This window comes from Jaculus jaculus, chromosome 8 (genome assembly GCF_020740685.1).
Source record: "Jaculus jaculus isolate mJacJac1 chromosome 8, mJacJac1.mat.Y.cur, whole genome shotgun sequence".
NCBI classification, from domain to species: domain Eukaryota; kingdom Metazoa; phylum Chordata; class Mammalia; order Rodentia; family Dipodidae; genus Jaculus; species Jaculus jaculus.
The window spans coordinates 48,775,210-48,800,679 of record NC_059109.1 but is presented as its reverse complement, the minus strand read 5'-3'; the positions used below and the strand labels follow the sequence as shown (position 1 = coordinate 48,800,679).

General features: G+C 44.1%; 1 protein-coding gene across 3 annotated transcripts in view; it reads right to left on the bottom strand.

Annotated features, from left to right (window-relative positions):
* Positions 1 to 23,871, bottom strand: part of Mpped2 (metallophosphoesterase domain containing 2) — a 191,240-nt gene extending 167,369 nt beyond the window's left edge. Inside the window, exons 1-2 of one of the 3 annotated variants that reach the window (XM_045155821.1) lie at positions 23,774 to 23,871; positions 17,942 to 18,189 (exon numbers count right to left, since the gene is read on the bottom strand). In XM_045155821.1, the coding sequence (XP_045011756.1) occupies positions 17,942 to 18,069 (128 nt within the window). In that variant the 5' untranslated portion in view covers positions 18,070 to 18,189; positions 23,774 to 23,871. Of the gene's footprint in view, positions 1 to 17,941; positions 18,190 to 21,802; positions 21,940 to 23,773 lie in introns of those variants that run through there. The other 2 variants (XM_004660842.3, XM_045155824.1) reach the window with 2 other exon arrangements.
* Between the last annotated feature and the right edge of the window lie 1,599 nt (positions 23,872 to 25,470).

The following is a 25,470-nucleotide window of genomic DNA, read 5'->3' as shown; positions in this document are numbered from 1 at the left end:
CACATCACTTCATCTGTCACCAGTCATTGCAACTATCATCCCTACTTGAATTTCTGCCCCATATAAAATTCCTTCTTAAGCATGACACATTACAGCAGGTTTTATTTCTTTTACTTTTGATAATTTTGCACTCCAGGAGTTTCTCATTCAGTTGTCCATAATTACAATTCTACTACGTACTTACTATGGATTTCATCTGATTTTCTTTTAAGTAAAATTTTAAAGACTTTTTCATTGCTATCGCACCAAACCTGTAATGATAGTTTTCTCTATATTTAACTCAAATCACCGACTCTTTAAAGCTACAAGAGCTTTGGGAACAAGGAAAGGAATCAGCAAGGGAAAGGTATATATGTGGGGGTGGGGGACACAAATAATACCAAAGTACAATGACATTTGTATGAAAATGCTATAATGAAGTCCATTGCATTGTGTGCTTGGGAGAGATGCTGGAGTCAGTCACCTAACTTAAAAACTGCTTGCCCTCAAGAGGACTTGCAATGCATATTACTTCTTTATTATCTCCCCTCTCCTTGAATTTCTGCCCCACGTAAAATTCTTTACATTTGTATGATAGCTTAAAAATAATTCAAAAAGATCATTCTCAGCGAACTTACCCAATCACAGAAAAAAAATCGACACATAATCTCACTCATCTGCAACACCTAACATGAATCTGTCCAAGATGCCTTACATACCCAGCAAGCACCTCATGGACTAGACAATAAGATGATGGGAGGGCGGGGAGGGAACCGAAGGGTGGAAAACAGTAATCCGGACCCAAACGGCAATGGTACCATAAAATTCTACTTCCTAAAAGACAGACCAAATGGCTGAACCTTCACTGGACCCTTACAGGAAACACCTGAACCACAAGACACTGGAGAGGGTAGGATCAAGACTGACCTAAATCTCCTACATCTTCCCTCCCTCCCTCTCTCCCTCTCCCCTCTATCTCTCTCCTCTCTAACTCTTGTATATTAGTTATCTTTTTCCTCAATTTCCTAGTGGACACTGACCTGTAACCCCCACTTCCAGCTTGGGCCTACCATCCACAATGAGCTTTTGATCAGAGAAACCTACAAGGTTTCCCAAAACAATGACAGACTTCTGTCAGAGTACTTGATGACCCACCAAAGGCCAGTGGTAAGACCCTATTGCTGAAGACTCCATACGCAGCTGACGCGTAAAATGGAATGACATGGCTGGAAGCCAGGAGAGAGTCAGTCCCCAGACAGTCAGCGTGTCTAGTGCCAGAAGGCACTACATAGGCGACTGGGGGAAATGACCAAGATCTGTCCAAGCAACACATTGTTTAACCTAATTAGCAACAAATAACCGGATGTGATTCCCACCCAAGTGCAATAGTGGTACACAGCCATGGTGAGGAACCAATTGCTCTTGATTTGGCTAACTGATCCACTCAGTGGTACTAGACCCATAGCTGGAGCTGGGAAACAAGTCAGAAACATACCCAAACACAAGCCCACTCTACAATATCAAGCTACCATCAATCACGGTGTATAAGAGGGCCTACACCTATCATACTGTCCATCAAAAAAGTAAGTGTTATCTCAATTTTCCGGGTCCTAACTTACTCTCCGTTGGAGAATCTGCTTCTCTTTTCCAGATAGATGCAGATCCTAAGAAGAGAGCTGCCCCAACATACCTCAAAAGGGGCCCAACTGAAACTAAGGACAACTGGCGAAATAAGCAAGGGTGATGTTTTCCTGTGAACCAGATACCAGCACAAAGGGGAAGGAGACCAACACAGAGAAAAATCAACTTCTACCAAATCAGAGAGCCAGAGCCTCACAGGCCCCCAACACCTCAGCACTGAAGCAGACCAAAAATGAACCCAACATGGCTCAGGCAAATTTTGTAGAAGAGGGGGCGGAAAGAATGTCAGAGTCACATGTTGGGTCATGATTTGCAGAGACATTTATCATACCAATAACTGGGGGCTAACTCCACAATGCTTGACCCATTTTCATTAACAAGGAGGGTCTAATGGGAGGGGGTAGATCACAGATGAGCCTAAATAATGGTACTAAACTGCCTGTATTTACTGAAAAGAAAACTAATAAATTAAATTTAAAAAATAATTCAAAAAGTTTAGAAGAATAAAAAAAGCATGCTTTTTCAAAAAATAAGAGAAAAGCTGTTAAACATAACTGGTTTGCTTTATACAAAATGATTCCTATTGTAACAGGTGACCTGCTTTCGCAGCAACCATTTCAAGTAAACTCCACACAGTTGGGGCTGTTTTAGTCATACTCCTGGTAACTGGGCTGAAATAATATCTGAGTTAAACTGCTTCTAGCCAACAATTGCTGACTTCCAAAAGGATCAATGAATGACTTAAAACAAGATGTTCTCTAATGTTTCAGCTTTAAAATGATGAAACAGTATAGAAATCCAAATCTTTAAAGTCAAGTTTTAAGTGAAACTTTGACATTTTTCCTATTGAAATGAGCTTCCTATGTTCAAAACAAGAGTCCATCGAAGGCAGAATAGATTACAACACTAGAAGAAGTAGGAAAAATACTAAGTTTCAATTACATTCTGAAAAAAATGTGAGACTTAAATAAGTTACCCTTTTAAAGTTGAGAACACTGACAAAAGTGAAGAACACTGTCATGTTCTTCAAAATGAATGAAAGAAAATGAGGGAGCCCGAACTTCTTGGGAAAGCACATATCAGTCCTTTAAAATCCATGCAACTCAGCTTCCTTCATTCAGTAGGCATCTGCAGAAGGTCTGCACTATGATACTGCACTGCATGCAGATGTCAAAAACAAGACAGAAAGGAAAATCAAGTTGTCTTCATAGAGCTTATAGCCTAGTAAAAGGCAGGCACTTTACAATTAGCAAATACACTTGTGACATGTGTGGCCAAAGGAAAGCTTTTTTGTAGGTACTCTGAGGCCATATAAAGACACAGCTAACAGAGCCTAGTATAGGTAGGGGCCTCCCGACAAGTGACAAAAGTGGAGGGAGAAAGCATTGAGAGACTTCATCACGCTGAGGCCAGCTACACGGTACCTCTCCACTTGCAAGCATAAACCTTTAGGAGTGTCTAGAAAGCTGGACTCCCAGTGAGTCCTTGGATCAATGTCAGCACCCAATTCACATGGTTCTGAAGACCTTGGGAAATCCTGATGGACTTCTTACTCATGTTGGCACTTTTGCTAAATGTCTGGCTGGCACCACTGTACAGACTAAATTGGTCATGACGACATCACTGTGGTCTTGCTCTCCTCAAAAGAAATAATTTTGTGATCAAGAAGAGGCTTACCCAGAGGCTAGGTGTACAGGGAGGCCTGGAATTCCTAGCTTAACTCAATAGCACAGTTTAGGGCAAGAGTCTCACATTTCAGACCTAAAGTCAAGTAACCTGATCGCAAGGGACTTTTAATGGCTTCTAAGAAACCCAAAGTGTTAAATCCTTTTCCCAGCCTCCCCCAGAACAATCAGGTGATTCTGCCCCCAATTCCCACTGTCCTCCTAACCTCTCATTCTAATACACAATCTAATACATTTAATGTCTACTTATTAAAACTGAAGCATGTCATATGTGACCTTAAAAGTCCACTCAGAAAAATGAACCAAAAGGATGGTGGAAGTGAAACATTTAGAAATGGTGTTTTACTTCAGGAACAATACCATGATCTTGATTCCTTAAGAATCTGGGAAGACCTTTCTTTGCCCAAGCAGATTCCACAAGTCCAGTGAAAAACAATCACTGTCCCCTACCAGCTCGAAGAGGATGGTGAGGCAGTGTTAAAGGCTGTGCCCTGGCCATCGGCAGGTTCACAGATTTTCAATCCTCTCTTCCCTGTTCAGGATCCCTTGGGAGGCAATCCAACCCTAAAAACTTGACATTAATAAAATACATGCACCAACAGCAGCATGAAGAAAGTCGCGGGATGACAGTCCGGGTGCTGCCCTGGAACTGCAGGGCTGGAAAGCCAAAGCCATGGCAGCATCCCCATAAACAACTTTGTTAATAATAGCATTACAAGTGCTCTGTATTCTCTAACAGAACCTCACTGTTGCCTGCAGAAGCAGAGGAAGGTCCTCACTGTGAGAAGGAGACTTTACTAGTAGAGAATACACTTGAGCAGAGGACAAGCAGGTTAAATGCTGCCAATACTTATTTTCTCCAAAGACTTCATTTTTCTATATCAATTGTACCTGTATGTTCATAATCACTCCACCTCCCAAACTCTGCCCTTAAAATCACAAGCATTCACTCCCACACTCAAATGTACCCCTTGTTTAGTCCTTTATTAAGATACTGAATCCAGCAGGAGCTCCTGCAGTCTGGGGTCCAGGCACTTCACAAACTCATGCTGTGTGTTTATAATGTGACGTGCCCTCCCTGTGGAGCGTGAGATCACGACTAACATGCACTAATGGCCAGAAACTCATTTTTATTCCACACGTGACAAAATAAACACCTCATAAAGGCAGGTAAGCAGAAGCCTGCACCCTGGCCTGTTCTGCTTAACCTTTGGAAGAGAGGAGCAGCCTGAAGGGAACAGACCATAACACACACAAAACACACCTGTGGCCCAAAGAGCTTGGGATAAAAGCAAGTCCCCTGTGTTAAGTTAATGTGTTTTCTTTGCCTCCATAAGGGCTCCTCTCACTGGGACAGGACAGACAGTTAGTTGCTGCATTTGCAAAGGTTCCTTTAGTGCAAATCCTGGTTGAAGTAGCAGGTGCAACAACTGTGCCCTTGTGGAAAACCAGGACACTTGACTGCCCAGAAGGTCCATTGTTTTTCAACTCTTTTGTTTAAAAAAAAAGTTCCTTTTCCATGTTGGAGAAAATATTTCCAATCATCCTCTTTTCTTCCCCCCTTAAAGCCCAGAATTTATGGCAACAGGATTAACAACAAATGACAAACAATCTGAGCAGTAAAGGTCCCAGTATGGTTGCCAAGATGACAGGATCCAATTCCAAGATAAAAAGTGGAGCACGCCCCTATCACTAGCATCCTGGTAGACACTGGGATTTGCAAAGCACAAGAGCCAGCCACCAACCAGGGGCATGTTGTGGCACGAACAGCCTTCCCAAGTCATCTTTCCCTTCTGAGTTCTCTGGGCAGTTGTCTGGAGTGAGGGAGGAACTACCATGCTGGGCAGAGCCCCCATCACATGAGGAAAACATGAGACTTCTTTCGAACTGCTAGCACTAGGAAGCATGAGGCATTAGAACGAACACCCTGTAGGGATAAACACTTCCTTGTCATCTCTTCTTATGAAATATTCACCCTTCCCAAGTCTTCCTTTCTTTCTAGGTATTTAAGTTAAAATAGGTTTCAGAGCTGACAACTGTGCCCAAACTGTAGGGGTGAAAACAAGTTATTAACCTGTAAAAGTCAGAAGCTAGGCCCAGCATATGGTAAGTCTCCAAGATACTAACAGATGTGAACCTTGGAAAATCACAACTTCAGATGGATTTTTAAAAATTGAAATCCAAGCCTGAGGTTTTGAATTACCTAAAAATGGCTTAAGAAAATCATTCCATCCATTTCAGAGACAAACTGGTCAATATGCTACAAATTGCTTTCTTGACTCCTGTGGGTTCACTGGTATGAGTCGCATTGTGCACCCAGAAAGCCAAGGTGCACCTCCTTGTTGACTAAAGTTTATGGATCCTGAACCTTCCCTGGGGCTAAAGCTAAGGCCAGGGGCATCATAACAGCCAAGAAAAGTTATGACCTCACCAATATATCCTCTGGGAAATTTAAGACCAAGGGAGATTATATGTCTGGTAAGGCCCCTTTCATGGTTCAGACAGTCATCTTTCCACTGTGACCACATACGAAGGAAGGGCAAGGGCAAGGGGCCTCTCTTGGATAGCTTTTTAAGGGCACAAGTTCCATTTCTAAGAGCTCATGAATGAATCACCTCTTAAAGGCTCCACCACCAAACACCATCATTTGGAGATCAGAAATTCAGTATATGAATTTTGAAGAAATACAAATATTCTGATCATAACGTTTCCTAATCAAGACCAATATACAAAAGCAGTATAAGGTTTTAAAGGAATGTGTTTTTCAGTACAAGGTTAAAAGAACAATGGGTATTATTTTAACTTAAAAATATAAAGGCTGGGGAAATGGCTCAGTGGTTAATGACGCTTGCTTGCAAACCTGCCAACTGAGGTTCAGTTCCCCAGTACCCACATAAAGCCAGATGCACAAAAGAGCACATGTATCTGGAGTTCATTTCCCTCCCTCCTTCCCTCTCTATTACCTCACAAATAAATAGGTAATTATTAAAACATCATGGGATAAAGAGATGGCTCAGTGGTTAAAGTGCTTGCTTGCAATGCCTCATGGCCTGAGATTTGATTCCCAAGTAATCACACAAAGCCAGATGCACAAAGTTGTGAATACAACTGGAGTTCATATGCAATGGCAGGAGGTCCTGCATGCCCATGTTCATTCTCTCTCACACCCCACTGAAAATAAATAAAATAAAATATTTTAAAAAATATATTACAGTTGTATAACTTCCATATTATCTCTAAATTCTTGGAGCAAAGCCAAATGAAACCAAATGAGATTTCTTTCTTTTCTTCTTCTTCTTCTTCTTCTTCTTTTTTTTTTTTTTTTTACAAAACTCAGGATAAATAGAGCTGATAAAATGTCTATATCATAGAAAAAGGCTAAATCTTTCAGGAAATTAGAGAAGCTTAATCTGGTAAAAGATTTTTTTTCTTATTTATTTCAGCTTTAAGTCCTTATCCAAAAGACATTTCACACTAAGTGTACAATGTGTAAAAGGTTTGCAACTTGGTCTGTGCATATTCCTAAAACCAAGTACGAGTAAGCCTCTCTTTCAGCCAATCAATATAAATGCCAAAATAGCCCACAGCAAGATGGAAAAACGCATTTGTCTCATCCAAGAATTATCAACTCTTTGAGATGGAAGGTTTCATGGGCTGTCTGCACAAGAAATAAATGGGTTTGAGTAGCATCCATGTTATGAACTAGAGCCCTGACATCTTTGGGGGATGACACTGCCAACCAGTAATTATCATTCTTGCCAAGAATTTTAAAACTCAACACTAAAAATTTATCCATTTTTATATTATAAAAATATATGGTGATACTAGCTTTTTTTCATCTAAAAAGTTTTATTTATTTGCAAGCAGAGACAGAGAGAGATGGAAGAGAGAACAGAGAGAATGGGTATGCCAGGGCCTCAAGCCACACTGCAAATGAACTCCAGACACATGGGTCATTTTGTGCATCTGCCTTTAAATGGACACTGGAGAATCAAACCCAGGTCATTAGCTTTGCAGGCAAATGCCTTAACCACTGAGCCATCTCTCCAGCCCATCCGTTTTCTTTTCATTTTTAATAGTTTCAATAACTTTAGAGGGCTGGAGAGATGCTCAGCAATTAAAGGTGCTTGCTTGCAAAGCCAGATGGCCTGGGTTTGAGTGCCCATTTACTCAAATAAAGACAGATTCACAAAGTGGTATGTGTGTCTGGAGTTTTGTTTGCAGCATCAGAAAACACTGGTGCACTCAATTCTTTCCTTCTTTTCTTTCTCTTTCTTCTTTCCTTTCTTCCTTCCTTCCTTCTTTATTCTTTGTTCCGCCCTCTCTCCCCTCCCTCCCTCTCTCTAATAAATCAATATTATTACAAAAATAGTATCAATAATTTTAATATGTAATACAAAATGGTACAAACATTTAAACCAATTAATATAGCACATATTTCTGATTTACAGTAAGAAAGAAGTTAAAAACATTAAAAAATATATTCAATATGCATATATTTTACTCTTTCACTGTCAATGCCAGAAAATGAAGAAAAAAAATCTTTAAAGCAAAACAAAAACATTCATGTTCAAATATTGCAATAACTAGTAAATTCAACTGATTTTTTGACACAAAGTTAGTATTTCTATACAGACACAGCCTCCAAATGAACTTTTTACACTTAAGGATAAAAAGAGGGGCTGAAGAGATGGCTTAGCAGTTAAAGTAACTTGCCTGTGAAGTCTAAAGACCCAGATACAATTCATTAGGACCCATGTAAGCCAGATGCATGTGGTAGCATGTGCATCTGGACTTCATATTTCTTTTGGTTTTTCGAGGTAGGGTTTCACTCTGGTCCAGGCTGCCCTGGAATTAACTCTGTAGTCTCAGGGTGGCCTTGAACTCATGGCAGTCCTCCTACCTCTGCCTTCCAAGTGCTGGCATTAAAGGCGTGAGCCACCACGTCCAGCTCCAAAAATATAGTTTTAAAGAGTGCTAGAAAGATGGCTCAAAGGTTAAGGCACTTGTCTTCAAAGTATAAGGACCTGGGTTCAATTCCCCAGTGCCCACATAAACACAGATGCATAAAGTGGAGCATGCACTGGAGTTCATTTGCAAAGGCTAGAGGCCAAGTGGGCCCATTCTCTCTGTTTCCCTTCTCGCTATCTCTCTCTCTCTGTCTCTCTCTCTCTCTCTTTCTCTGCTTGCAAATAAATTAATAAAAATATTAAATAAAAAAGTTCTTAAAAAAGGAAGAAAAAGACCAACATGATGGTCTGCAAAGTGCAGATTTGTCCTTCCGGATACTGAAGCAGTCACCGAGCCATGTAAGTGCAGAAGGGGAGGACGCAGGCAGGAGAGAGCTAAGCCATCCTGAGCGGGAAGAAGAACACGCCCACTCGTGGATGGGACTTCTGCAAAGCAGTGAGCACCCCACTTTGTGAAAACACAGTTCAGAGTGACCTGGAGTGTGTTATGTAAGAAACAGTATGCTGAAAGGCCTTAGTTTTGATTTTACATTTTCAAATCTCTCCTTCATAAGCTCTGAAACCTCATAATTAAAACAGAATATATCTCAAGACTACCTACTACATTACTTCTTGCTTAGTTTTGCTGTTTTTTTTCAGAAGGTGTCCATGAAAGTTGTTTTTTTTTTAATTTTATTTATTTATTTATTTATTTGAGAAAGAGGAAAAGCAGGGGGAAGGAAAGAACGCACACATGTGTACCAGGGCCTTCAGCCTCTGCAATCAGACTCCAGACACAGGTGCCACCTTGTGCATTTGGCTTATGTGGATTCTGGGAAATGGAACCTGGGTCCTTTGGCTTTGCAGGCAAGCACCTTAACCACTAAAACATCTCTCTAACCCAAGAAGATTTTTTTTTTTTTAATGCAGTGCATGTAAAAAGCAAGAGAATGGACCCATCCAGGAAGACAGATGATGTCAACAGTATCAGGACACATCTGTTCATTCACTGTGAACAACTTTCTCTATGATTCTTTATCCCCATAAATGTAGATGACTGTTTCAGTATGCAAAACCTTAATATTTCTGGGCAATCCAGCACAAGCCTGAAATCTCAGCACTTGGGAGACTGAAGCAGGATGATGCCATGTTCAAGGTCAGCCCAAGATAGACAGCAAGACCTCAACTCATAAAACAAAGGCAAACAAACAAAGTCCACAAAGAACCTTCCAGATGGGCTCTGTTGTATTTTTCAAAGTCCTTTTACCCTTCCTAATAGAAGTAGGCAAGCAAGCAAGCAAAAAGAAGGAAAGGGGAGGAGAAAAAAAAGAGAAGAAGAGAAGAGGACTCAATACCTAGTTACACAACCACATAGCTCATAGCTAAGTTTCTAAGAATAAATCCACATGGACAAAAAACATCCAATTTTAGATGTTTCTTTAACGCTTGAATGCAAACAAAGAAATCTACAAAATGGGGGAAGTCAGCTCTAAAATGAAGTCCAACAGACCACATGATGGTACCCTAAGGGAGTGTATAGAAAATAAGTCTTTTTTTTAATGAAAGAGGAGATGAAAAACACCCTGTGTTTATATGTGAGTGCTAAATGAAAGGACCATTGAGGGTCTCTAAGACAAATTTCAAATTGAAACTATTTTTAAAAATTATAACCATGCTCATGTGCAGGCCAGTGACAAATGTATACTAAGAAGTAGAAAGTGGCTTACCAAGAGAATTCTATGTTTAGAATATTTTATGAACAACTAATGCAACAAAGGATACATTTCTACTTTGTTGGGCATTTACTGAACCCCAGACATTCACTCCCTCCTCCCCTGTGTGAGAGTTCACAGTCATTTCTCTTTTCCTATACAAGAATTGCATGATGTCTCATTAGCACATTCTTTCCCTATAGAATACCACTAATGATGTGGGATTTGTATTGTTAATTTTCAGTACACACAAGAAAAGGTAAGAGTAGAGGAAATTCTGCACTTTCAGAGTAAGAAAGGATGGTGCTACAGGCTATCAAGCCCAAGAGCTGGAGAGGAACCCAATGCTGAGAGATGCTCAACTTGCTGAACAGCCAAGTTAGGGACCCTGACAGGACCAGAACCCAGGCTCCCTGATACCCTGTGGGTGATCACTACAGCAGCTATGGATACTGTGTGTGCTGCTGCCTCCCACAATGGACCTGAAGACACCTCTTTAAAAATCTCTCTCATGAGGCTAGAGAGACACCTTAGCAGTTAAGGCACTTGCCTACAAAGCCAAAGGACCAAGGTTCAATTCCCCAGGACCCATGTAAGTCAGATGCACAGGGTGGCACATGAATCTGGAGTTGTTTGCAGCAGCTAGAGACCCTGGCATGCCCACTCTCTCTCTCCCTCTCTCAAATAAATAAGAATAAAATACAAAAAACAATCTCTCCCATGGTAGGACTAGGATGTAGGTGGGTGCTGTCCTTGTCTTCAGCCTCTCACACAGAAGCAGCTGAGGCACTCCGACCCAACCTTGATTGTGCCAAAAACCAGAAGAAAGCAACATTTCAGGAAGACAAGAAGTGAGGACCAAAGGAAGGGCGAAATTTGCACCAGAATGAGCCTTTAGTGCAAACCTCCCAAATAAGCAAGATTTGGACACAAGTTAGTCTGTACGTTTCTTTTTAAAAAAATGACCATACCACAGCGTTGTATAAAATTAATTCCAATTACACAGTAGCATAAAAAATAGGAAATGAAAGGCCATTAACCCCTGCCCAAATCCAAAACTTGATTCTTTAAATGATGACGTACTTTATTACTAGTAACATTGATGTTTATATTTCTCTATACTTTAAAAATGTATTAATTTTTGTTTGCATGTTTAGGTGGTAAGCCTGCATGTGTGGGGGTACAAATAATTGTTAAGGCCAGAGGTTGACAATGGGTGTCCTCCTCCTTATAGCTTATTTTTCTGAGGCAGTGTCTCCCACTTGAGCCAGAGTATGCTGATTCAGATAGTCTAGCAGGGAGCCTGTCCCAGAGATTCCCTGTCTCTATCTCCCACCCACCACATCCACCCAGGATTTACATGGACGCTAGGGGCCCAGACTTGGGTCCTCACACTAGCACGGCAAGTGCCTCATCTACTGAGCCATCTCCCCAGTCCTCTCCACGTTTTTATAAACACATATATTGCTCAACAAGTAGTATCATTCTACAACGCTAGTCAGAGATAATGTTATTTTTTTTTCCTTTTTTTTGGGGGGGGGTTGGTTTGGTTTTTTGTTACTGCAACTTAGGGGAGGGACGATTTCTTTTGACTGTCCATTAAAGGGGATAAAGTTCATCATGGTGGGGAAGGCATGGTGTACGTTGTCAGAGAGTGTGATGTATCTCAGCCTGGGATTCAGCAAGTACAGTCTGTATAGGAACCATGAGTGGGCTACAAATCACAAACCTTACCCCATAACCTACTTCCTATAATCAGGCCCCATCTCCCAAAGGTTTCACAACCTCCTAAAACAGCACCATCACTAGGGCCAGGTTTTCAAACATAAGAGCTTGTAGGGGACCTTTTACTCTGACTTTGTGTTTTTACCTATAGATATCTAATACAAACCCAAGATAAACTTGTGTCCTACCACATTCTTGAACTGGGAAAGGAAAGAAAACCCAAAACAAACAATAAGCATCCATAAAAGGTATAAGAATTTGGCACTGTAGAAGATAAAATTTGATTAATAACCAAGCAGCACTGGTGAATCCTATACAATGGACCCATACAAGAATAAGCCTGGACCTGTCAGGCTTCACAAAGCCATGCACTTTAGAAGGAAAGATGTTAACACTTCTCCTCAATGGTACACAAAGCCACAGGTGTCATCAGACTCAAGACTGTAGGATCCCAGGGCCATTAGTATCTACAGGTCTGGGCAAAGTAAAGGGCTCATTTAAAATAAACACCTATCTTAAGTGCCAGTGAGTCCATTTTAAGATGCTAAAACTGATATCCAGGATTCCTCTAATTGATATACAACAATGTTAGTCACCCTTGCCACCTGCATAATCAACATTACAACATTTGTACAGAGATCTCTGATTTCAGACAATTTTCTCAGTCAAACCATGTCCTTTCGCTCTTGCCCAAGCTGCACCTGTATGCTCAGTTCTGGGTAGTTATGCTTGACATTTGATGTGACTGAATCACAGGTATCAGTGGGGCCTGAGACAGTGCTAAGTGCACAGAGGTCAGACCTGGAGCAAGAGAAGGAAGACCTTTGTGGTTCAAGAAACAACCAGAAAGCATGGGATTTCCCCTTGTGATGCCTCCCTCATAGAGTAACTGGCAGAAAAGACCCTCCTAGGCAGTGTATCAGGACACCTGCTGACCCTGACAACCTAGAAAATCTCACCCAAAGCCCCACCTGAAAGAGTCTCCACGATGTTCTCCTGGTAATAACTCCTGGGGGAAGGAAGACAAGACAAAATTTACCAGTGGTTCTCTTTACTTACTCCTAATCACACACCACTAATCTCCAAACCAGATGGAGAGAGTTTGGAGAAAGAAACTCCGCATCAGTGAAACCATCACTCATGATAATAACTGCACCTAACTAGAACTGGGTGCTTCTCTGAGAACTCCTGCCCTCACTCACCCAGCAGCCTTGGAGACAGCCATTACTTGATCAATCCCACAGAAGACACAGAGCAGCACAGCATGTTTCTATGGCTGATGACACAGCTAGAAAGGGTCCACTGGTGACAGTAATCTACTGACTCCATAAAAGCTGAAGAGCAAGTGAGAAATAAGAATGTTGGGATGCCAATACCAACAAGCATGGGCAATGAGAGGTGCCAAAACTGACGGCAGATTTTGACTTAAACTTCCCATAGTTAATCCTTAAAATAGTAAGTAAACAGACAACATGAGGCACAACTAGGGATTTCCCATGAGGTGGGATTTGCAATGCTAAAACTGAGAGAGCTAGTTATCTTACTAACATAGTATCATGAGGTTTTTTTTTTAATTTTTTTAATTTATTTGAGAGCGACAGACACAGAGAGAAAGACAGATAGAGGGAGAGAGAGAATGGGCGCGCCAGGGCTTCCAGCCTCTGCAAACGAACTCCAGACGCGTGCGCCCCCTTGTGCATCTGGCTAAGGTGGGACCTGGGGAACCGACCCTGGAACCGGGGTCATTAGGCTTCACAGGCAAGCGCTTAACTGCTAAGCCATCTCTCCAGCCCGTTTTTGTTTTTGTTTTTGTTTTTTTAATAAATTAGGCTTCAGTCATTAAGACCATTATGGTATTTTCAAATGTACACTAATTCCTTAAACACTTTCTTCTATCATCATTAAAAATACAAAATCAGCCGGGCGTGATGGCGCATGCCTTTAATCCCAGCACTAGGGACACACAGGTAGGAAGATCACCATGAGTTTGAGGCCACCCTGAGACTACATAGTGAATTCCAGGTCAGCCTGAGCTAGAGTGAAACCCTACCTAAAAAAAATGCAAAATCATATTCTAAATCTTCTGCTTTGGGAAATATTGTTGATAGAGGAGACTCTGCTAATGGTTAGGCTTCAATGATCACATCTATTAATATGAAGAATCTGGGTCAGAAATTACACATACCCAAGGTTAAGTCTACTCTACCAGCCAAGATTTAATTTATTTACTAAAGTACCATTACCTTCCTAAACAACAGGAAGGGAGGGAGGAAAGGAGGGAAGAAGAAGGAGAGAGACAGAGAGTGAGGGAAAATGAGAGGAAGAAAGGAAAAAGAAGAACGGAAGGAAGGAAGGAAGGAAGGAAGGAAGGGAGGGAGGGAGGGAGGGAGGGAGGGAGGGAGGGAGGGAGGGAGGAAGGAAGGAAGGAAGGAAGGAAGGGTCGGTCTATGTCACAAGCAAGTTCAAAGCAATAATCTTAGAACATCCGGCAGCAACCATGTCGAGTTTACAGATAAGAATTAAAGCACAGCTAGTATACCTGATCAGTACTATAATCCCAGCTCTCAGGAGGCTGAGGCAAGAGAACCTCTGTGAATTTGAGGCCAGTCTAAACTGGAGAGAGACTCTTCCTCACAAAAAAAAAAAAAAGACGAGAGATGGTTTAGCCATTAGACACTAGCTTGAAATGTCTGACAACCTGGGTTTGATTCCCCAGCACCCACATAAAGCTAAATGCACAAAGTGGCCCATGCACCTGGAGTGCATCTGCAGTAGCATGAGGCCATGATGCACCCAGTCATTTTCTCTCTTTCCTTCACTCTCTCAAAATAATAATAATAATAATAATAATAACAACAACAACAGGGCTGGAGAGATGGCTTTGCAGTTAAGGCTCTTGCCTGCAAAGCCTAAAGACCCATGTTCAACTCCCCAGATCCCACATAAGCCAGATGCACAAGGTGACGCACAAGCACACAAGGTGGGAGATCGGTTACCGTGGTGAGAGACTCTGGTGCACCAACTTTCTCTTTCGTTCTCGCTGCTGCTCTCTCTTACTATCTCTTATATATATATAAAAAAAAGGCCTTTGTTGAGCTTGCCTCCAAAAAAAAAGAAATAACAACCAACAATTTAAAGTATTAAATCAAAACCTCTTAAAAACTGATCAAAGATTAACTCTAGAGTAAGTAAGCATCAAAAAAAAATGGCAATTGGGTCTTATTTATATTACACCTTTCAAAAAAGAAAAAAAAAGGCCTTATTTGAATTGCAGCCTAAATAAATCAGAGTGAAAAAGTTCCTGTCTGTCATGTGGTACAAATGTTAACATATGAGTAAACTGAGGGCTGGAATAGAAGAGACGTCATTTAGCCAGTTGGTTACAGAGCTGAGTTGAGACTAGCTGAATTAAGTGAGAAAGGAACCATGCCCATATTGAGGTGAGACAGCACCCACTACACCGCTTCTCAGTGTACAGAAGAGAAGAAAGGGCTGTGCAGAAAATCAGGATTTTATCTGTACTCCAGTAATCCTTAAAGGCTTTCATAGTCTTTAGATGTAAACAAAAAAACAAACAAAATGTGAATATTTGAAGAATCTAAAGTAAAACAAAGGAGTAAGCATTGAAGTAGAAAAGACATCTCTAGGAAAGCAGCTAAGCTCTGCCAGGACATGTGGAAAACTTCCCCCCCCAAAAAGCAGAAGACATTTTAAGCCCAATATCTTGTGGTTATTTTCCAACCAATTTAAGTTTCTACTGAGACAAAGGACAATATTTTCAGTATAACCAAAACATAGTCTGATTACAGTCCAGGAAGATACTGACCACCAGCCAGGGACAATGCTGGGTATCAACCTACAAAATAGTAGCAGGCTCTCCTCTTGCAAGAACAAGTAACGCCAAGCATAGTGAGGCAGCTTTCTGACAAAACACACCTTCATATACACAGAATGATTTCCAGGGATCAACAGCAATCTTTCATCTCAGTATGGAGTCAAAGAAACTGGTAAGTGAATCAATGAGTAAGATAGAGAGGTAGGTAGGAATGGAGAAAGAGGACAGATTAAATATAGGTGACAGATTAGACAGATCAGATGATAGATAAACAGACAGACAGATGATAGAAAAAATAATGAAGGAGGGTCACATGTACTCAGGGATGCCTGAGCATACCCAATCATTTTGGATTGGGACGGGAGCGGTGTCAGCACAAAGGCTTCAAACTGGTGGAGAGGCCTAAATTGGCTTTGAGACACGTGATAAGCAAACAGTATAGACATCCCAGCCTATGAGAAACAGCCAGAGCAATGACACAGAGAGGCTAAGGGCCAGGCTGTGCTCAGCTGACAGGGCTCCAAGACGAGTGGCTGGAGCAGAGGTCTCAGGGAGGCAGGCTCACTGAGGAAGCAGAAACTGTGCAGCCATGACCAGGATGAACCCTTCAAGCTAGGCTGGACAATGGTTACCCAGCTGCCCCCAAAACTTCATTCCTTACTCTTCCTTTTTATAACCTTCAAAAATGGTACAATTTGATCCTTCCAAGTTTTCATGGCTAGCTCTAAGTAGATTTAAGGTCACATGAGTTTTAAGCATATCTCTGAACTGTCAGCTCATGAGTGGACTCCTATGGTCAACAGAAAGTGATCAGATGTCTGTAAATTGAGCAACAGCTGAACTTCCCTGTCATTTCCTGAGAAATATAGACAAAACACCACTTCTGCTGCTGGACTGGCAAAAGGATCTACAAAGATCTTGAGATTACTTGATCCACACATCACACCAGCCAAAACCCAGCTAAAGGTATCCTAAGATACAGCATGCGCACATTTTAGAACATATTTGAAGAAAAAAAAATAGAATAAAAATAGCATTTGAAACAAGCATGTATTTATTGTTCAGAAAAGCTACCTGAACAAAGGAAACATAATCACCTTATAAACTTTTCCTTAATACAAAGTTAGCAGTCCGCAATCATGAACATACTCTAATTTTAAAAATGGAATTCTAAGAAGTAACTGAACATTAAACATTCGCAAAGATTTTTCTTGTTCTTTCTTTCCTTGTTCTAATTTTTGTTCAAGACCGCTGTTTTAGTTTCCCCACTATGCATAAATTTCATCACAGGTAACTGAGTGTGTCTTTTAGGACATACTTGCACAGCAATGTCCTGGTATTCACACGAATATTCAAAAGGTCTAGGAAAACACAGTTTCGTTTGGTTACTCTCTCTACTGAATTTGAAAAGGAGTTATGTTGTATTGTTGGGAAAACTATTTCATTAAATGCTCACATAAAACCATTACTTTAAAAAAAATTTAAAAAAGAAAGTTCTTGTGACTCGGATATGCCCTGAGTTCAGTTCTGCCCAGAAGCAGTGAAAACAGTCCTAACCTCTTTTCTATACAATAGTTTTCAAAGAGGCTCAGTCTCGCTCTGAAAGACTCGTGTTAGACATCGGAAGGGTCTCATAGAGAATGGGCACCAGGTCTCCATGAACAAGAGGGATGGTGACCTTTTGCCCCTTCTGCTCAAAGCAACACATCCTGTAGCAGAGGCCCGGCAAAGACTGAGCTGTAAAAGCCGGGCCTCTGGATTTTTCCCACTTTCTCCCTAAGCAGTTCAAGCCTGCACATGTCTTCTGTAGTATTAGGGAGTGAGAGAAAAGTAAAATTCCTAGAACCCACTGTTCCACTCTCCCTCAACCCTTTGTTCCTCCTTGTGTGCAGCCTGCAGCATGCTGCACACGTCCCACTAACAACAGGCAAGACAATGGATTTAGCAGAGGCTGGACAATTAGTTTCAATTAGACCTATTTCCCAGCTGAACGTAAAGCCATAGCAGGGTGAAGTGTAAGAAAATATTACAGAAATTTTAAAGAAATATTTTATCATGGAAACAAATAATAAAGTACAAGGCAAGTTAAATTAAGGCTGAGAGGACAGTGCCAAAATTCACTGTGTGGCATTAGGAAAACACTTTAACCTCTCTGCTCCTATCAACAAAATGTGTCCAACCCTCTTACTACCTTTCAAAGGCTCTGAAGACCTAATGTCAGTTTGTGGTTGAGTGTACTCTGAAAAGCTGATCTGTTATGCAGATGTGGGGGATTTCTCATGGGCTATATTTGAAACCACAGATACCCATCTGTTTTGTAAATCATTCACTTCTATGCTCTCCAGCCAAATGCTAAGAGAGAATAGTTTTCTTTCACTTTCTTTCTATATTTCTTTATGTTCAGGATATACTTACATGTGTACATGTGGCGGCTGGAACCTGCTCTGGTTGATGTTGTAGTGTGTGAAGGCCTGCGTGGGGTTTGAGCTATACTCATCCACAGTTATAGTAACTTTGCCTTGAGAAGGAATCCCATGTGCCATCCTTCCTCCCTATACGCATGAGCAATTCACAATGTTCCGGAGCCCAAGATGGAAGCAGGCATGATGCGCTTCAGCCAACCTCTGAATCCAAGGATCTACTCATCAATGCCGCTGTGCGTTCTAGAAGAAGAAGAAGAAAAATATATATATATGTGTGTGTGTGTATATATATGTGTAGATAGAAAATAAAAATGAAGAAAGAAGGTTCCAAAAGACATTCAGTTGATATCTAGACATAATATTGGTTCCAAAAAAAACCAGAGTTTGTTTTTTCACTTCATGGATATAGCTGTTGCTAACTCCCGTGCACTCTTCAGAGTGGACACTCACTCTACATGACATTGCAGGATGCTAGCAAATCACCTCAGCAGAGTTCAAACGAGAATTCCTCTCTAATTATAATCATGGCACTTAACGCGAATTGCAGAAGGGCGAATCCACAGTTGCCATGGTGTCTAGCTATAAATGGTTTGTGCTTGAAGACTCTCTTCTAAGCCTTCACTGCTAATTGAAATGTTTGGTTTTTACAAAGTTGGTATCATGCAATTTGAAATCTTAATGCCTAAAAGATCCATATGACTCAATGAAAAAAATGAAACCCAAAATTATGTGCTTATAACAGATACTTGTGGGAAATTATCATACTCACATAATACACAGATGTTATATATAAGTTTTTTTTTCACAAACAGTACCCTAAATACGCAATGCCTAGTACACATACAGATTTCTCTCCAGCCCAGAATTTTATAGTAAAGCAAATCCTTCTTGCTAAATGTTAACACAATTTCTTTCAACACTCCAGTACTCAGGAGAAAACCAAGTACATCCAGGATTGGCCCACCACTTTGTACCAAATCATTACTCTCCCCTTCTTTCCCTGAGAGAGCATTAAGGGAAGGAAGACATGTCTGCCACCTCAATCTTGGCTACTGTATAATTCTTACTAGATGGACTTATTTAAAAAATAAATTCTACAAGTTCTGCTCCTTTTCATCAATGTCAATACATTAATTGGCACAGTAGGTGGAGAAATAAAGATGTCTATTTTGATGACGAGTATGCAAGGACAGAAGCTTTGAGGGAAGCTATTGCCTTCCATGGGTGAAATGAGGAACAAGCCCAAGCCCCACACACTCCTTGGGTAACGTGCTCCCACTTTAAAGGCTCTGTATCCCAGAACATTTGCCACATGCACTGTTAAGCTCCAAAGATCTGAGCTATTACCTCAAATTAAAAAAAAAAATATTTAGAATAATAAGATTAGGTTTAAATTTGGCAAGAAACACCTTAGATATGGAACAAAAGGCAGATGGCCTGCCATAGGCCATTTATTTTATTATTTTGCAACCCGGGGCATGTGTAGTCCTCCATATGCTAGCTGGGCTAAGAAATTCCACAGTGTTCTACTCAATCATTGCCTTCTTCGTGTGAGCATAGCAAGCTAAATAACACCCACCGTGCCCGCATTCCTAACCAACAAGCCCACTGCCAAGAGATGAATCCCTGGTGCTCTGGCATTTTAAACAGAATGTCTCTTTGGGTTCTCTTCTTCCTGACTTCATAGGAAGTATGACTCCTTTAAGCACCAGTTGATAGACAATCTGGCCAGTAGGATTAACTAAATCAAAACTCTTTCCCTATGCCTCTGATATAAGATATCTGTAAGAACTGCTTACAAGTCATAATGTAGCAGTTTTCATACCAAGTTTGCAGCTGTTTCCTTAATTTCCCCCCACAATTATATTTTACTGTTATTTTGCATAACAGTAAAACACAACACCTGCTTCAAATTGCAGTCCTGTTCTAAGTACTGTAATTCCCTTTTGAGAGACAAAGTACCAAGACATGACTGAAGCGCAAAACTGCATAATTGCGCTGCACTGAAAAGTAAATACAAATGAAAACATCTTCCTGTTATAGAAATGACTGTCATTAAAAAGAATGTTAGCCATCAAAGCACAGAGGGGGAAAATACACATTTTCAGTCTAGGAGAACTTAGTGTCTACATAAATTAGAGAGTGGTATAAAAAAATCACTTGGCCATTCGTATGTTCCTTCCATCAATGTCTATTGTGTTCAGAATATTCAGAGGCAAAGAAAACCAACTCGTGTCTAGACCACTGTGACTTCAGAGTAACTGTGTGCACTGGTGTCAGAAAGAGTCTAAACGTTTCTGGAGTAAACTTTCGATTAAGCAGAAAGTGACCTGGAAGTAAAATACACATTCCCAGTATCAACAGTGATTTGTAGCAGTTAGTATGATGCCTCCCCACCCCCACTCTCTCCAGGTTGAAGCAGTAGGGCTTCGCAAGTGATCAATTCCCACTTCTGTGTGGGCTTCTCTGTCCCAAAGCTCTATGGATCTGCCTGTTCTGCCAGGGGCAGCTTATGCCCCTTCGTCCCAGCAAAACCAACAGAGTATCATCTCATTAGCAAGGACAGGCCCCTGGAACTCTGAAGGGCTCCATGCACGGCCCGCTGGCACCTCATTTCAATTCATCTTTGCTGTGTTCCCTTTCAAATGTTTTATCGAGACAGTGCACCTGCAGTGTCTATCTTCTCTAATCTGGAGTCTTTTGAAGGAAATGTCAGGCTAAGGCACAGAGCTTCAAAACTTTCACAGCACCTTTACAGACAAGTCAAGAAAAGGTTTATTTAAAAAAAATGCTATGCTCATCTCCACCCACGCCTCAAAAGGAACATATCCTAAGAATATTAGGCATTAGGCACAAACACATGGGAAAGAGAGGGTGTTTTTGTTTTTTTTTTTTTTTTTTTAGAACCAGAGGCAGAATGCAGTGCAAAAATCACTTCTTTTTATGAGAATTTGGATTAAGCTTGAAAGTAGGTGGGAGACTACTTTAAACTATAAGGAGGCTGCATCACCTTGCTTAAGTTATTAAGGCCATAAAATCTACCCAATGACCATATTTTGCTGTATCTCATCCTTTTCAAACTTATTTTTAACTATTTACATACAATAATAGCAACCTTTCTTTTTGTAATTTTCATTTTATACTTCACATTTGCTCCACACACAAAGACACCCAGTACAAAATGCCAACATGTTTAAGGAAAAATATCTAAAGGGACTGTCACTGCCAAACATTCCTCCTGGCTTTAGTTTCTGTTTTGTATTTCTTTAATCACGTGAGCATATTTTGCATGTCCTAGACAGCAGTCATTTTTCCTGTGCCCTAACCTTCACATCTAGAAATGTTCACTTCTAAGAATTTACTTGGAAAACCTCTGAAAGAGTTGCTGGCAGGGAAGGGCTTGAAAAGCTGAAGGCAAGGCATTAAGAATCTGTCTCAACCTCTGATTTACCAAAAGTTGTAACAACTCTTGACCTCTCTGCCTGTGCGACGCCCGCCACGCCTAGAAGAAAGGCGCTTAGAACCTCGATTTCGTTGTTTAAAGAAGGATGCTCATTTGAATTAACATCGCCTAACCAACAGGGTTGGAGGGACTCTGGAACTCGCCGGCTCCAACAACCCCGCCAAATTTCATTTCTCTCCTCTCTCTGCCACACAGACCAAGCGCTTTCTTAACTCACGCCCCTGCTCTTTTATGCCCACTTCGAGGAGTCACACTCATCCCTGCGGGCCGGAGCTGTGCCCACACTCCTTCCCCGCTGGTTTCATCCAGAGATGCTGACATAAAATCCCGCGAGCCTCCATCCAGTGAGCGCCCTCCTCCTCCCTCGGGCCTCCCTCCCGTCGCACTTACACCTGAACTTGTCCCCAGCACTGCTGACACCCCGCTGGCACATTCTCTCGGAGAGGAAGGGCACGACTTTCCTCCGGTGCCTCTGACGACGCGATGCGCGAAGGCTATATATGGTGGGGCTGGAGGGGGGGCGCAGAATTCTCTACTTTGGATTGGTTTGTTTGTTTTAAATCTAGGGTGGGCAGCTAGGGGTGGGCGCTCATAGCTGCTACTACACACACACACACACACACACACACACACACACACACACACACGCTCAACTTGCCCTGCCTGTCCTGTCCACAACTACCTCTTCCTTCCTGGAGCCCCAGCTTGACTTACTACTGCTCAGTCCCCGGTTGTCACTGCGTCGCCTCCGCTGCCACTTGTGCTGCTGGCACTATCGACTCTGGTGCTGGCAGCCCCGGGGTCTGCTGGGCGCCTATTTTTCTCTGTCTCTGCACACACACCCCCCCCCCCCCCAGCCAGGGCCTGATTAATGACCACCGAAGGCAAATGGCTCTGACACCGCGCCATTCTTCCACGGCCCATCATTGCCCTACACCCCCACGTCAGCCTCCCCCCCGCCGCTCACTGACATCCCGGACCCCAAAGAGTGGGGTCCGAACCCCGCAGCTGCCACCTTCTTGTCCCTGCACGGTGCCCCAAAGCTGCCAGGCTTCTGCCCGCAAGTGGCTGCCAAAGGGACGGAGCCGGCGAGCGCTGGCGGGGTTGTGCAGACCACGGCTTCAAACCCCTCTTTACAAATCTTTTCTTGCAGCTTCTTACAGCTAAAGTTTTGTCCCCCCGTTCCCCTGCCGACCCTGACCTGTTTGTGTTTGTTTATGGGCTGCGTCGCAAACCACGGGCACATTATTTTTTCCAGGACCCGCGTTCCCACTTCGTTCAGGGTGTGTTGGGGAGGAGGGGTGCGCGCTATAAATCAACCCCACTGCGCATCTTTCATAAATGTTCTTGCTGACGGATCCCAACTCCCCCCTCTCGAGCCTCTAGGAAAATGTTCCTTTCACCTCGTAGGCCTCAAAAGCCCCGGAGTGCAAAAGCTTTCCAAAGATAAACCATGCCACATGTAAATAGCGAAGAAAGAAAATTAAAAATAAAAAAAAGTCCTGCCTCGGAGGAGAAGAAATGGGGCGGCCACGGTTACTTTTCCTCGCAGCTCGCACCACCCGCCTGCCAGCGTTGGGCAGCGACTCGGGGTCGCTCGGGTGGCAGCGGTGGCAGAGCCCCGAGCGCCGCTGCGCGGGGACCGGTGAGCAGCTCGGCGCGGGCGGGCAGGCGGGAGCGCAGCGCGCGGGCAGGCGGGCGGGCGGGCGGCCCGGGCGAGCGGGCGGGCGCGGGGACGCCGGAGCACAAAGCTGCGCCGCTGCACCTGGCCTCGCGCGGGCCGACACAATGCGCGCGGGCCTAGGCCGGGGCCAGGGCGGCTCGAACGCACGACCCCGGGACTTTCTAGTAAACAGCTCGCCGAGCCCGCGTCCCCACCCCCACCCCCGCCGCCGCCGCCGCCGCCGCCGCCGCCGCCGGGCTTTCGCGAACATCCATCCCTTCCTTCCCAGGGCGGAGGAGGAGGGGGCAGGGAGGTGAGGACCCCGAGAGGTCGAGCGCTGGGGGAGGGGCGGAGAGGGGCGAGATGGGGAGTGGGAGGCAGCCAGGGAGACAGCTACGGGGAAGAATTCGCTTTCGCTCCCTCCCGGGGTGCAGGGGGGTGCACCACGAGCCTCCCCGGGTCCCCGCTCGCGCCACCGGCGACCGAGAGGGCAGCGGGGTGGCCGCGGTCCGCAGCCCCGCACGCGCCTCTGCCCAGGCACCTCTCACCCGGGCTCCGCTTTGTGTGCGGGTGTTTTTTTTCTTTTTTTTTTTTTTTTTTTTTTCCCCCTTCCTCTCCCGCTCGGCCCCGGGCGCCCGGCCGCCTCCTCCCCCGCCCCCGCCCGCCCTCCTCGCGCCTCCCTTCCCCCGGCGGGTTACCTTTCCCGGGCAGCGCTCCGCTCCGGGTCCCGGGGATGCCTTCAGCGCCGGGCGTGCGGGCGAGCCATGGCCGAGCGGGCGGCGGGGGCGGCGCTGGGGGGCGCGCGGGGCGCGGGCGGGCCAGAACCTTCGACCCCGCGGGTCCCGCCGCCGAGCCCCGGGGCGGGCGGGGGGCCGAGGGCGCGCGCGGGCGGGCGGGCGGGCGGGCGGAGAGGGGGCCCGAGACGACCCCGGCGGCCGCGAGCCGGGCTGGGAGCGAGCCGAGGGCGCGGCGAGCCGAGCGGTGCAGTGACAGGGACTGCCACTGGGGTCAAAGGAGCACTGCTCCAGGAAGCCCGGCGGCCGGGACGCGGCTGGCTGCGCGCTCCCCGGCGGGACCCCGCGCCCTGCTCGCCCCTGCCGTAGTTCCGGCCCACTCGAGCCCCCCACGCGCGCCCCGAGGCCGCGGGGTTTCCAGGAGAGCAGAGAGCGGAGGGCGAGGCCCGCCGCCTGCAGCTGCTGCTCCCGGGTCAAGCAGGCGGCAGGAAGCTGGGCTGCAAGTTCATCACTAGGAGTGTAAAAAGAAAAAAAGAGGAAAAGAAAAAAGAAAGAAGCAAGGAAAAGAAAATGATAGGGGACTGGGAGAAAGGGGAGCGGGCGACAGAGCACCAGGAAAACGGGGGAGTGTGCCCCCAGATGGACGCCTTCTGCCAAGAGAAACACCCAGCCCCCCCCCCTTCCTCCTAGACCTGCCAGGCACTGTCTGAGGTCTTGGCACTGCTCCAGGGTGCAGAACTTGCTGCAGGGCCAGGGGAGTGGCTGGGGCACTTCACTCAGACCCCCGGAGGGCTCCCCTAAGGCTCCCACCCCTCTGGTGAGGTGAGGCTTTTCTGGGGAGAGGGTAGCTGGGCCTCTCTCTCTCTTCTTGGCTCTGCAATACTGTTCCTGAGAAAGAAAAGACCAACAGAGCTGATCTTTTCCTTTTCACCTCCATAAACCAAGACAGGTTCAAGACAGGAAGGTGCAAAGACTCTTAAGTATTTGTTTTCTGTCTTCTAAGCACACACCTCCCGTCCGCCCCCATCCAAAAGAAACACTTCAACAGCATTTTAACATCGAAGTCATTCCAATTTTCTCGACTTCTTTGGAACATGGAAAGGGAGGTATGAGGAAATGTATACAAACAAGGAACGGAGAAGCCAAGCCGCTGAGATGCTACAAGACAAGGGAGAAAAGGTTGTGTAGAAAACTTGTTTGACATGGTTGTCTGTGAACGATGAGGTGGCCCTGTGAAGGTTATGACATTGTCAGAGCTGGGGGACCTGGAAGGCGACCAGATACAATTCCTGTCTAGTGTCAGACTCCAAGATCTCCTCATTCTCCAAAGGGAAATCCAATGCATGTGCGTGAGAGAGAAACGTATGATTAGTATATTATGTGACAACTGACTAGGCGTCTTGGCTGAAATTATATCCCCTAAAAATAAAAAGGAACCGTTTCAGCCTGGTCTGTAGCCTCTGTGCTGAGACTAATTGGTTTCCAGGGTCTGGAGAGGAAGGAGAGAGGCTGGAAGGAGCCCCTATAAAAAAAGATCAAACGGAATTCACTTGAAAATATTTCCCTTTTACAATGAGCTTTCCTGGCACTTGAATTTTAAGTAACCCATCTCTTATGCCTGGGCAGAAATGAAGGGGGAAATGGTCTTGCTTAATGTACTT